Below are 13601 nucleotides of genomic sequence, written 5' to 3' on the forward strand. Positions count from 1 at the left end.
AAACATTGGCAGTAGAATGGCCTTACTGAAGAGCTCAGTGATTTTCAACGTGGCACCGTCACAGGATGTCACCTTTCAAAAAAGTCAGGTCATCAACTTTCTGCCCTGCTAAAGCTGCCCGGTAAACTGTAAGTGTTTTTATTGTGCAGTGGAAACGTCTAGGAGCAACAAAGGCTTTGCCATGAAGTGGTAAGGCACACAAGATCCCAGAATAGGACCGCCGAGTGCTGATGCGCGTGTGTAAAAATGGTCTGTCTTCGGTTGCAACACTCCCTATGGAGTTCCAAACAGCCTCTGGAAGCAACTCCGGAAGCAATGTCAGCACAAGAACTGTTAGTCGAGAGCTTCAGATCCTAAGCCTAAGATCACCATGCGCAATGCCAAGCATGAGCTGGAGTGGTGTAATGCTCGCCGCCATTGGACTCTGGAGCAGTGGAAACGCGTTCTCTGGAGTGGTGAATCATGCTTCAGCAGTCTGACAGACGAATCTGGGTTTGGCAGATGCCAGGAGAACACTACCTCCCCCAATGCAAGGTGCCAACTGTAAAGTTTGGTGGAGGAGGAATAATGGTCTGGGGCTGTTTTTCATGGTTCGGACTAGGCCCCTGAGTTCCAGTGAAGGGAAATCTTTACGCTACAGCATACAATGGCATTCTAGATGATTCTGTGCTTCCAACTTTGTGGCAGTTTAAGGAAGAACTTGACTGGCCTGCACAGAGCCCTGACCTCAACCCCATCGAACACCTTTGGGATGAATTGGAACACCGACTGCGAGCCAGATCTAATCACCTAACATCAGTGCCCAACCTCACTAATGCTTGTGGTTGAATGGAAGCAAGTCCCCACAGCAATATTCTAGTAGAAAGCCTTCCCAGAAGAGTGGAGGCTGTTATAGCAGCAAAGGGGGGACCAACTCCATATTAATGCCCATGGTTTTGGAATGAGATGTTCGACGAGCAGGTGTCCACATACTTTTGGTAATGTAGTGAATCTAAATGCTCAGGTCGCGTGCACTGGCCAAGTCAAGGGGCTATCAACGTGCTGCGGACAGGGAGGGGGGGGGAACGCTCCATGACTGACTGAGCACTGCAAAGTGCAGGAAATAATTTTCATGACCCATAACAGCTACTTAATACATGTCCGTGATGGTGATAATCGATTTGAAGGAGGCTAAATGGAGTAGACTAAGGTGGGGGTAGTGACGCTGAAAGCAATCACCTTGAATTTCAGAGAAGAGTGACTGACTGGTGTGAGAGCCGGTTGTCTTGCAGCACGCTGCATAGGCTACAACAATCCCAAATATTTTAAATGAAGGGGAGAGGTACACAAAATGATGTGAGAAAATGCTACTTGTGGCGTTACAGTAAATAGTTGCAGGCTTCACACAACATTTTAAAAATCTCATTAATATAGACTACAATTTCAGTATAGGGAATCGCCTAGGCTAATAACATCGGTTGAATGAAAGAAAGCGCATCATTACCTGCTCTTGTTGTTGAGATGTTTTCTGTGCCTCCTTCACCGTAGTCATGTTCCCCTACAGTCAGATCAAACAGCTGCTACACTACAACACAATCACAGGTGCCTTTTAGAGGTGACCGGAACCAGCAAAGTACCACGAAGGTAAAAATACATTAAATTTCAGTCGTGAGGATTGAAGTTGAGAGAGAGAGCTTGAGGTAAGCAATAAGAAGTCTGGGAAAAAAATCCCAGCAAAAAAGCAAGTCTTAATCTGAGAGAACACAGATGATGCTTAGTTGTAGCTGGGAGAAAGTGGGAGGGAGAGAGGTAGAGATAAGGGCTGAGGCAAAGACAGCTACTGCAATTTTCACCGACCGCACCACTTTGATAAATGCCTGGCAACCACCAACGGGCGACTGTGATGGGGGAGGCGAAGAGCAATGCTTGTCCCCCACCTCTTCACACCTATCATATTTTCACGCACACCACCACTACGACACACACACACACACACACACACACACACACACACACACACACACACACACACACACACACACACACACACACACACACACACACACACACACACACACACACACACACACACACACATAATTGATCATCAATCATCAATGATCATCAATGTAGATGTAATTTAGGCACTACAATCAAAGCAGTTATCTTGACAGCCTATGTAGTGGGGCTTTAATGACAGAGTTGGGTTGGCTGCCCAGTCTCTAGAGCTCAAACCATTTCAGCGCCACGGCGCTGTCCGCCTATGCATGCAGAATTGCACTCAAATGGAAGAGGTTATACAGACACGCTTGGTGTCCAAATTGATGACGTATGTCTCGCAGCTGAGAGTCGAGGGTGGAGACAAATGGATTTGGTTCAGTCAGTCGTCCTGACAAGTCTTTCCTAGCCAGTCTATACTGGCTAGCTGGCTACAACAGCAGCACAGCGCTAGTTAAAATAAAGTGATGTTTATTTCGATCGGCAAGGGAGAAATACCTTTTAGTATTGGCCACCGTCTGGATTTGGTCAACATCTCCAATTTGTTCCATCCCACTTGATTTTATTTTGAGTAGGATAGCAGAATACACGAGAAATAACTTGTAATATTGGAAGTAACCATCTGGATGTCATCATGATACAATCCACTGCTCAATGGGGAGAGTTTGCGCTGCAACACAACAACACGGAGCACAGTGTCCTTCGCTCCTGCTTGCCGCAGTAAGGAGAGGGAAGATGCTACACTGAACAAAAATTTGCAACATGTAAAGTGTTGATCCCATGTTTCATGAGCTGAAATAAAAGATCCCAGAAATGTTCCATACTCACAAAAAGCTTATTGCTCTCACATTTTGTGCACAAATATATCCCTGTTTGTGACCATTTCTCCTTTCTCCAGGTGTTTGATGTCAAGAAGCTGATTAAACAGCATGATCATATCACAGGTACACCTTGTGCTGGGGACTATAAAAGGCCACTCTAAAAATGTGCAGTTTTGTCACACAACACAATGCCACAGATGTCTCAAGTTGAGGGAGCTTGCAATTGGCATGCTGATTGCAGGACTGTCAACCAAAGCTGTTGCCAGATAATTTAATGTTCATCGCTCTTCCATAAGCAGCATCCAACGTCATTTAAGAGAATTTGGCAGTATGTCCAACTGGCCTCACAACCACAGACCACGTGTATGGCGTCATGTGAGCAAGTGGTTTGCTGATGTCATCGTTGTGAACAGAGTGTCCCATTGTGGCATTGGGGTTATGTTATGGTCAGGCAACAGACAACAAATTGCATTTTATTGATGGCAATTTGAATGCACAGAGATACTGTGACGAAATCCTTAGGCCCATTGTCGTGCCATTCATCTGCCGCCATCATCTCATATTTCAGCATTATAATGCATGGCCCCATGTCGCAAGGATCTGTACACAATTCCTGGAAGCTGAAAATGTCCCAGGTTTACCATGGCCTGCATACTCACCAGACATGTCATTCATTACGCATGATTGGGATGCTCTGGATCGACAAAGTGTTCCAGTTCCCGCCAATATCCAGCAACTTCCCACAGCCATTGAAGAGGAGTGGGACAACATTCAACAGCCCAGAATCAAGAGCCTGATCAACTCCATGCGAAGGGGATGTGTCGCGCTGCTTGAGGAAAATGGTGTTCACACCAGATACAGACTGGTTTTCTGATACACACCCCCTATTTTCTTTTAAAGGTATATGTGACCCACAGATGCCTATCTGTATTCCCAGTCATGTGAAATCCATAGAATGTATTTCAATTAAACTGATTTCCTGATATGAAATTGTTGCATGTTGCGTTTATATTTTTGTTCAGTATAGATAATGCAGTTAATATATGGGGAGTGTTTGCACTGCAACACAATAACACGCTCCTACTTGCCACAGTAAGGAGAGGGAAGTAGCTAGATAGTGTTGCCAATATTTGGCCAGCGTGACAGTTAAAGCACATTTATTGTAGTGATTTTCACCAAAAACGACTAAAGTTACATTTTTGTAAAAAATAATAGGAAAATAACAATTACTCAGATTGAAATGGAATGATTTCAAACACTCAAGTCCAAATTTCAGCAGACAAGTTTTAAATTCTCCCGGAAGTTTTCCAAGCACAAACTAGATGGGAACGGCTCATCCGGACGACTGACTGAATCAAATCCGTTTGTCTCGGACTAAACTCTCGCTGCGCAACAAACATCATAAATTTGGGCACCAGGCGTGTCCGTATGGCCTCTCTCCACTCACACACTCACATAATCAGTGGCGATATTAGCATGTAAATCTTGGTGCTGCAAACTCCCCAAAAAGTTTTTAGATGTATGCCAGCAACGCCACTACACAACACAACACTGAACAATACATTAATTGCACTATAACGGTGAAAAACGGTGCCCACAAACTGTTAGGGCCTAAATAAAAGTTGCCCCAACAGCAGAGCTTTCTTTTCAGCACATTCAGGCTCATTTACTGCCTTTTTTAAAAACAAAGCTGATATGGCTGGCCTGCTTAAACAAATGTGGTTTCTACTGACAATTGAGATGAACAAACTATGGCATAATGAAACAATGAGCAGATAAGAGGCAATCCGTAATTTAGATTAAGACTTTAATGAGCGAGCTAGGACAGACGTAGTCACTTATGAAATGTAGAGCGACAGAATTCAGAACATGGGCCATTCTTACAGTATTCTTCCTGCACACCAAGTCAGAACCGTAGGATAAATAAAGGTGGCATATAAGCAGACAATTAAAGCTTACAATATTCAATGATTACATTTCTCTAAAACAGGCTATAGGCTTCCTGTGCACCAGAAAGTCAGAACAGTAGGCTAAGTTATGAGGGGGAAAGGGACCAAATTATTAGGGTGAGGATAGGACTGTTGCGGTGCCATATTACCACCACATCGGGGGTCACGAGTCATGAAGGCAGTCAAATTCCACGTGATCATTTAGTCACGGTAATTAGGCTTCTCTGTTGCTGCTGATGGTCATTAGTAGAATACCAAAATTGGTACTCAGCACTCTATTGTCTCTCTAAATCACTCTGACATCAATGCAAATGTGAATAAAAATCTAATCAAACACTTCATGAGAGCCCATGAGCTCATGTTACGCAACATTTCTATAGGCTATTGTCATGACTGTCCATGAGAAACCAAATAGGTCAGATCAGGTTTGCAATGAATAACTTCAATCAGACCCCCTCTCACCATAGAAGGGGGGGACTAGTGGGAGTTAACAACTCACGCTCTGTTGAAAATCAAGGGAGAAGATGCAGACTTGCGCTCTCAAGATTCACCAAAGGATTTTTAAATAATTTAACTTTTGTTTAGCTAGGCAAGGCAGTTAATAACAAATTCTTATTTACAGTGATGGCCTAGGAACAGTGAGTAAACTGCCTTGTTAAGGGGTAGAACAACATATTTTTACTTTGTCAGCTCGGGATTTGATCTAGCAACATTTCGGTTACTGGCCCAATGTTCTAACCACTAGGCCACCTGACAGAATGTTCTTTGTTCAAATAGACTTTTCCAGCTGAAATTCTAACAACGAATACTGAAACAATATTTCTAACAGAACGTGGGGAATGGTCAGAGGCAATCTATAGGACACTAATGTAATTTTGTTAGTTATTTTGTGATGTCATTAAAAATGTTATAAAGGAAATACTGTAACTTGGAAAGTATACCAACTACATATACGAAGTGTCCATACTCTGCGTTGTGCATGTAATATGAAAAATTATGAAAGTGTTTTTTTTTTACTTCTTGCGTCGAAGTCCGGATCCGGGATCCTATTTATAGCCTCAAGCTCATTAGCATAACGCAACGTTAACTATTCATGAAAATTGCAAATGAAATGAAATAAATATATTTGCTCTCAAGCTTAGACTTTTGTTAACAACACTGTCATCTCAGATTTTCAAAATATGCTTTTCAACCATAGCTAAACAAGCATTTGTGTAAGAGTATTGATAGCTAGCATAGCTATAACCCTAGAATTCAGCCAGCAACATTTTCACAAAAACAAGAAAAGCATTCAAATAAAATAATTTACCTTTGAAGAACTTCAGATGTTTTCAATGAGGAGACTCTCAGTTAGATAGCAAATGTTCAGTTTTTCAAAAAATATTATTTGTGTAGGACAAATCGCTTCGTTTTGTTCACGTTTGGCTATGAAAAAAACCTGTATCCAGTTATAGCCTCAAGCTCATTAGCATAACGTAACGTTAACTATTTATGAAAATCACAAATTAAATGAAATAAATATGCTATCTCTCAAGCTTAGCCTTTTCTTAACAACACTGTCATCTCAGATTTTCAAAATATGCTTTTCAACCATAGCAAAACAAGCATTTGTGTAAGAGTATTGATAGCTAGCGTAGCATTTAGCGGGCAACATTTTCACAAAAACCAGAAAAGCATTCAAATAAAATCATTTACCTTTGAAGAACTTCGGATGTTTTCAATGAGGAGACTCTCAGTTACATAGCAAATGTTCAGTTTTTCCTGAAAGATTCTTTGTGTAGGAGAAATCGCTCCGTTTTGTACATCACGTTTGGGTACCAAAAAAACGAAAATTCAGTCATCAAAATGGCGAACTTTTTTCCAAATTAACTCCATCATATCGACTGAAACACGGCAAACGCTGTTTAGAATCAATCCTCAAGGTGTTTTTCACATTTCTCTTCATTGATATATCGTTCGTGGAAGTCTACTTTCTCCTCTGAATCCCATGGAAAAATACTTGCAGCTGAAGATGACGCACCAATTTCGACGGAGGACACCGGGCGGACACCTGGCAAATGCAGTCTCTTATGGTCAATCTTCCAATGATATGCCTACAAATACGTCACAATGCTGCAGACACCTTGAGGAAACGGCAGAAATTGTGGGCTCATTCCTGTCGCATTCACAGCCATGTAAGGAGACATTGGAAAACAGAGCTTCAAAAATTTTGCTCATTTCCTGTTTGAAGTTTCATCTTGGTTTCGCCTGAAGCATCAGTTCTGGGGCACTCACAGATAATATATTTGCAGTTTTGGAAACGTCAGAGTGTTTTCTTTCCAAAGCTGTCAATTATATGCACAGTCGAGCATCTTTTTGTGACAAAATACTGCGCTTAAAACGGGCACGTTTTTTTATCCGATAATGAAATAGCGCCCCTATAGATTCAAGAGGTTAAGAGAGGGATGTAATTTGAGAAGCTGTAAGGGAGAGTTTTTTTTATAACTTTGCACAGTGAGTAATCACCACCCTGAGTGAGGTCAGAGAGCATGTCCGCCTGTCGGAACTTCCCCTTTTGAGCAAACTGTATGAATTCTGTGTTAAGAAAAAACACATTAGACCAGAAAGACGTGAAGCTGCAGCTGCACGTTTAAAGTGGTTTGATTGTAAACACGAGGTAGAGACGATAAACTCACATCCCGGACAATCACTGGTACGGCTGATTAGCTGTCCTATGTAAAGTATCTTTGAAAGTGAATGTAAGTAGGACCATCCTGTTACTCTGCTCAAACCATCGATATGACTGGCTAGCCTATCTTCAAAGAAACTTCTTCAAGAGAGAATGGAAGGAAAGAGAGATCGCCGGCGAACCCAGGAATTTCACGCAAATACATTCATGATTTCTTACTCAAAGCTTGCGGCGGTTCGTGTGCATATGGTTACTGTGACACGACTCCAGCTACCATAGTCATAGACTGTTCTCTCTGCTACTGTAAGGCAAGTGGTACCAGAGCACCAAGTCTAGGTCCAAAAGGCTTCTTAACAGCTTTTACCCCCAAGCCATAAGACTCCTGAACAGCTAATCAAATGGCTACCCAAACTATTTACATTGTCGTCGTCGTCCCCCTCCACCCCCTCTTTTATGCTGCAGCTACTGTCTGGATATTATCTATGCACAGTCACTTTACCTCTACCTACATGTAATCTACATGTACATATTACCACAATTACCTCGACTAACCTGTGCCCCCACACATTGACTCTGTACCGGTACCCCCTGTAAATAGAGTCACTACTGTTATTTCACTGCTGCTCTTTAACTATGTTATTTTTAACTTATCCATTTACCTAACACTTATTTACTTAACACTTATATTTCTTCAAACCCCATTGTTGGTTTAGCGCTTGTAAGTAAGCATTTCACTGTAAGGTCTAAACCTGCTGTATTCGGCACATGTGACAAATACATTTTGATTTGATTTTTGATATGGTTACTGTAACAGTCTGTAATATTTATTTCTCACACAGAATAGGTCAACTTTTGTACTATGGGGGTAGTAGATTGACATAGGCTAATGCTTTTGCTGTTCATTAGGCAAACCCATCTTGCTGGCTGACGAAAGTACATTTTTATTTATTTATTTTTTATTTCACCTTTATCTAACCAGGTAGGCCAGTTGAGAACAAGTTCTCATTTACAACTGCGACCTGGCCAAGATAAACCAAAGCAGTGTGACAAAACAACAACACAGAGTATGACATAAACAAACACACAATAAATAACACAATAGAAAAATCTATGTACAGTGTGTGCAAATGTAGAAGAGTTGTGAGGTAAGGCAAAAAATAAGCCATGGAAGCAAAAAAATTACAATTGAGCAATAACACTGGAATGACAGATGTGCAAGTAGATAATAGAGATACTGGGGTGTGATAATGATGTGCAAGTAGATAATAGAGATACTGGGGTGCAAAAGAGCAAGAGGAAAAGAAACAATACGGGGGTGAGGTAATTGCGTGGGCTATTTACAGATTGGCTGTGTACAGGTACTGTGATTGGTAAGCTGCTTTGAAAGCTGTAGCTTAACCTCTCTTGGGGAGTGGGCAGTATATTCACGTCCGGATGAAAAGTGTGCCCGAAGTAAACTGCCTGTTACTCAGGCCCAGAAAAGCATATAATAGATGTGGATGGAAAACATTATAATGTTTCTAAAACTGTTAAAATTATATCTGTGAGTATAACAGAACTGATATGGCAGGCCAAACCCCGAGGACAAACCATCCCCAAAAAATAATAATTCAGCCTACCACTATTTTCAATGGCTGTCACTTATATTATAAGGCCCTCCCAGATTGCAGTTCCTAGGGCTTCCACTAGATGTCAACAGTCTTTAGAAAGAGTTTTAGACTGTTTTTTGGAAAAATGAGCCAGAAATTGTAGTTTATCTAGGTGGCTCCCATTTTGGCTGTAGTGTTTCCAAGCACGTGAATGAGAGCGCGTTCTTTTGTATTTTTCTCCGGTAGAGACAATAATGATTCTCCGTCTTAAATTTGATCGTTTATTTACGTATTAGGGTACCTAAGGTTTGATTATAAACATTGTTTGACTTGTTTGGAAAAGTTTATTAGTAACGTTTGGGAATCATTTTGTATGCATTTTGATGGAGGGAAACTGGGTGAAATATTGACTGAAGCGCGCCAGCTAAACTGAGTTTTTATGGATATAAAGAAGGACATTATCGAACAAAAGGACCACTTGTGATGTAACTGGGACCTTTGGAGTGCCATCAGAAGAAGATCATCAAAGGTAAAGCATTTTTTATATAGCTGTTTCTGACTTTCGTGTCGCACCTGTCTGGTTGAAATGTGTTTTTCGTGGTCAATCTCAGGTGTACCTGTCTATGTATTACAAGGCCTACCTTCAAACGCAGTCCCTCTTTGCTTGACATCATGGGAAAATCAAAAGAAATCAGCCAAGACCTCAGAAAATAAATTGTAGACCTCCACAAGTCGGGTTCATCCTTGGGAGCAATTTCCAAATGCCTGAAGGTACCACGTTCATCTGTACAAACAATAGTAGGCAAGTATAAACACCATGGGACCACGCAGCCGTCATACCACTCAGGAAGGAGACGCCTTCTGTCTCCTAGAGATGAACATACTTTGGTGTAAAAAGTGCAAATAAATCCCAGAACAACAGCAAAGGACCTTGTAAAGATGCTGGAAGAAACAGGTACAAAAGTATCTACATCCACAGTAAAAACGAGTCCCATATCGACATAACCTGAAGGGCCGCTCAGGAAGGAAGAGGCCACTGCTCCAAAAAGTTTGCAACTGCAAATGGGGACGAAGATCGTACTTTTTGGAGAAATGTCCTCTGGTCTGATGAAAAGAAAATGGAACTGTTTGGCCATAATGACCATCGTTATGTTGGAGGAAAAAGGGGGATGCTTGCAAGCCGAAGAACACCATGCCAACAGGGTGGCAGCATCATAATGTGGGGGTGCTTTGCTGCAGGAGGGACTGGTGCACTTCACAAAATAGATGGCATCATGAGGTAGCAAAATTATGTGGATATATTGAAGCAACATCTTAAGACATCAGTCAGGAAGTTAAAGCTTGGTCGCAAATGGGTCTTCCAAATGGACAATGACCCCAAGCATACTTCCAAAGTCGTGTCAAAATGGCTTAAGGACAACAAAGTCAAGGTATTGGAGTGGCCATCACAAAGCCCTGACCTCAATTCTAAAAACAATTTGTGGGCAGAACTGAAAAAGCGTGTGCGAGCAAGGAAGCCTACAAACCTGACTCAGTTACAACAGCTCTGTCAGGAGGAATGGGTCAACATTCACCCAACTTATTGTGGGAAGCTTGTGGAAGGCTACCCAAAACATTTGACCCAAGATAAACAATTTAAAGGCAGTGCTACCAAATACTAATAGAGAGTATGTGAACTCCTGAGCCATTGGGAATGTGATGAAAGAAATAAAAGCTGAAATCATTCTCTCTACTATTATTCTGACATTTCTTAAAATAAAGTGGTGATCCTAACTGACCAAAGACAGGAAATTCTTAGGATTAAATGTCAGGAATTGTGAAAAACTGAGTTTAAATGTATTTGGCTAAGGTGTATGTAAACTGTAGGTATTTGTAGATGTCCACATATTCTAAGTCAGAACTGACCAGAGTAGTGATGCTAGTCGGGCGGGAGGTAACGGGCAGCAATCAGTTGAAGAGCACGCACTTCGTTTCACTTGCATTTAAAAGCAGTTGCATTGCATTAAGGCTCAGAACATCAGCTGTCTGGATTTGAGTGAAGGAGAAGTGTGTGGGGGGGGGGGGGGGTAGCCAGATGCAAAGCATGGCCAGCTGTAGAAAAGTGCTATTTGAAATGATTGATTATTGTAATTTTATCGGTGGTGACATTGTTTCCTACCCTCAGTGCAGTGGACAGCCTGGAGGAGGTGCTCTTATTCTCTTATTCTCCAATTTCACAAAACTTTTTGGAATTAGTGCCTCAGGATGCAAACTTTTGTTTGAAAAAGCTAAACTTAGCTTTCCTAACTGACTGAGTGTATTGGTTCCTGGAATTTTATCAAGAGCAGTCAAGTTTGGGTGAACCAAGAGCTACATCTGGCGTTAGTGTCAAACGTCAGTTTGCAATTTTGTAAAAACTGATGCACGGGCAATTTCTAGCCCCAACACCAGGTTCTGTAATTTACCTGTCTAACATCAGCACCCTTCTGCTCAGATGGGATGGGTGGAAATATTTGAGGAGTGTCCTTAAAAACATGATCTAACGTGCTTATTTCAGGAAGGGCTGGCAGGGATATTTAAGACCAACTAAAAGCTGGTTTAAGAGGTAACACGGATGGTTATGTCATGAATGTTGATGGCAGAAAACGCAGCCTATCCAGCCGTGATACACACTGCCCATATGAGCATGGAACAAGATGTGCTTTTGGTGCCTGTATACTTCATATGTATACAACAAAAAAACATCTAAAAGCAATATGCAACAGTTTCAATAATTTTACTGAGGTACACTTCATAGAAGGAAATCAGTAAATTTAAATAAATTCATTAGGCCCTAATTTATGGCTTTCACATGACTGGGTAGGGTTGTACCTGGTAGGTTCCTTTATAATTTGTGTGAGATTGAGGGCATCTAGTTTAGATTGTAGGTGGACAGTTCTCCCAATATCTTCAACATGCACCCCAAAATTTAATAAGTACGCATGCAGTTGCATCCCCAATGTGTCTGTCTTCAGCCATGTGAGTGAGAGGTGCTTTAGAACACGCAGCACTCAGAGAGAAGGGCACAACGGCCACGGGCCGTAAAGAGCATTGATGTTTTTAGGGTACATTAAGGCCACACAAAAGGGATGCAGCCATGAAATTCAAAGCATTATCAAGTGCTTGTCAAATTGTGAATGAGAGACCGATAAAGTGTGTACAGAGCCTGCACAAAAAACAAAGCAGAGCTCATGCCTTTCAAGAAACTTGAAAAAAATCATAATTTGTCACATCATGCAGCCTTACAATGTATTAAAAATCAAAACATATAGCCCAACATTTATAACAACTAAAGTTACATTAACTCTAAATTAAGCATATAGGAATACCTGTTTCTTTGTTAACCGCTCAACACAGAATAACCGCATGTGCGCACTCCCTCAAATCGATTGGAGAAAATATCCTTTCTATTTTATTCAGCTTTGTTTAATTGTATTCTTCATAAGATAAAATAATTGTAAAAAATTCTAAGCAAATCTTGTCTGCTAAATTAACTAGTGTAGCCCACAGCCCTTTGGCATAGCCAGGAACTAACATAAAGACAACTCGGAGTATGTTATTCTGTTCTTCTGTACCAAAGGTCTGCATCAGTGGTGGAAGCCAGGACATGTTAAATGTGTTTATGTTAATTAACATCAATTACCGTGAGACAGACAACTATTTGCTTGACAATCACCGACTGACAAAATTTTGTGACCGCCACAGCCCTAGGTGAGGCACATGGGCTACTAACAGCTTACTACACAACATACACTTAGTATTACTTTCTTAGCTACAGTATACACAACATTTTTGGACTCACTTTGCTGTGCTGTACTCACTTGAACAGGAAGGTGGCACAGCAGTCCTTCTTGTGGGCAAATTTTGCCATCAAACTTCAAAGTTCAAGACAACTGGGAACTCTGGGGGGAAAAAACAAGGTTTAATCATGACCTCAGTGATCTTCAGGTCAGAGCTCTAGAAACTTGGAATGCTGATTTGGATTATTTTCCCAGTCAGAGCTGTTTTTTTCAGAGTTCCCAGTTGTCTTTAACTCACTGAAGTCTGAGATTTCCCAGTTGTTTTGAATGCGGCAGAAGTCATGTTGGATTAGCATAGCCAATGTATTCAAACTTTTCTGGCCCATGTCCAATGGCCGATAAGCACCGATACGTTTTATCTATAATTTTTCTTAATTTGAAAGGATTTGCCAGTAGTTTGTCGACTTAATTCATGAAGATGACTGCTTGTCTAGCTTGCTAGCTAAGATTTTGAAAGTATGATGTTGACATGATCAGTCCAATCAAAGCTACATTAGATATAACGTGATCTGACAATTTTATCTGTTGCCAATAACCTTGAGCCTTCTTGGATGGGCACTTCTAATGTAAATCTATGGCAGCACCCTAGGGGCTTGAATTTGTCAGCTCTCCCCGTAGATTTTGCACTGATATAGTGTCCCCATGAGTGACAGAACACTGAGCCAATCACGGCGCAACTACAGAACATGACGAACCCCTACGCTCCGTAATTTCCGCTGGCTGACCCACCACCAAGCTGCCTTACTCAAGGAAGCAAGAGGCCATGTTTTTATGCGGCT

The 13601-nt window shown here is 41.4% G+C and overlaps 1 protein-coding gene across 4 annotated transcripts in view; it reads right to left on the reverse strand.

Moving 5' to 3' along the window:
• The window catches only part of LOC135517273 (dipeptidyl aminopeptidase-like protein 6), a 297746-nt gene that overhangs the window by 113001 nt on the left and 171144 nt on the right, over window positions 1–13601 (reverse strand). Inside the window, exon 1 of one of the 4 annotated variants that reach the window (XM_064941421.1) lies at window positions 1484–1948. The exons of the other annotated variants lie outside the window; for them this stretch is intronic. Coding sequence (XP_064797493.1) covers window positions 1484–1531 — 48 coding nt within the window. The 5' untranslated portion in view covers window positions 1532–1948. Of the gene's footprint in view, window positions 1–1483; window positions 1949–13601 lie in introns of those variants that run through there. 4 annotated transcript variants of the gene reach the window in all.

Source organism: Oncorhynchus masou, chromosome 28, assembly GCF_036934945.1.
Source record: "Oncorhynchus masou masou isolate Uvic2021 chromosome 28, UVic_Omas_1.1, whole genome shotgun sequence".
NCBI classification, from domain to species: domain Eukaryota; kingdom Metazoa; phylum Chordata; class Actinopteri; order Salmoniformes; family Salmonidae; genus Oncorhynchus; species Oncorhynchus masou.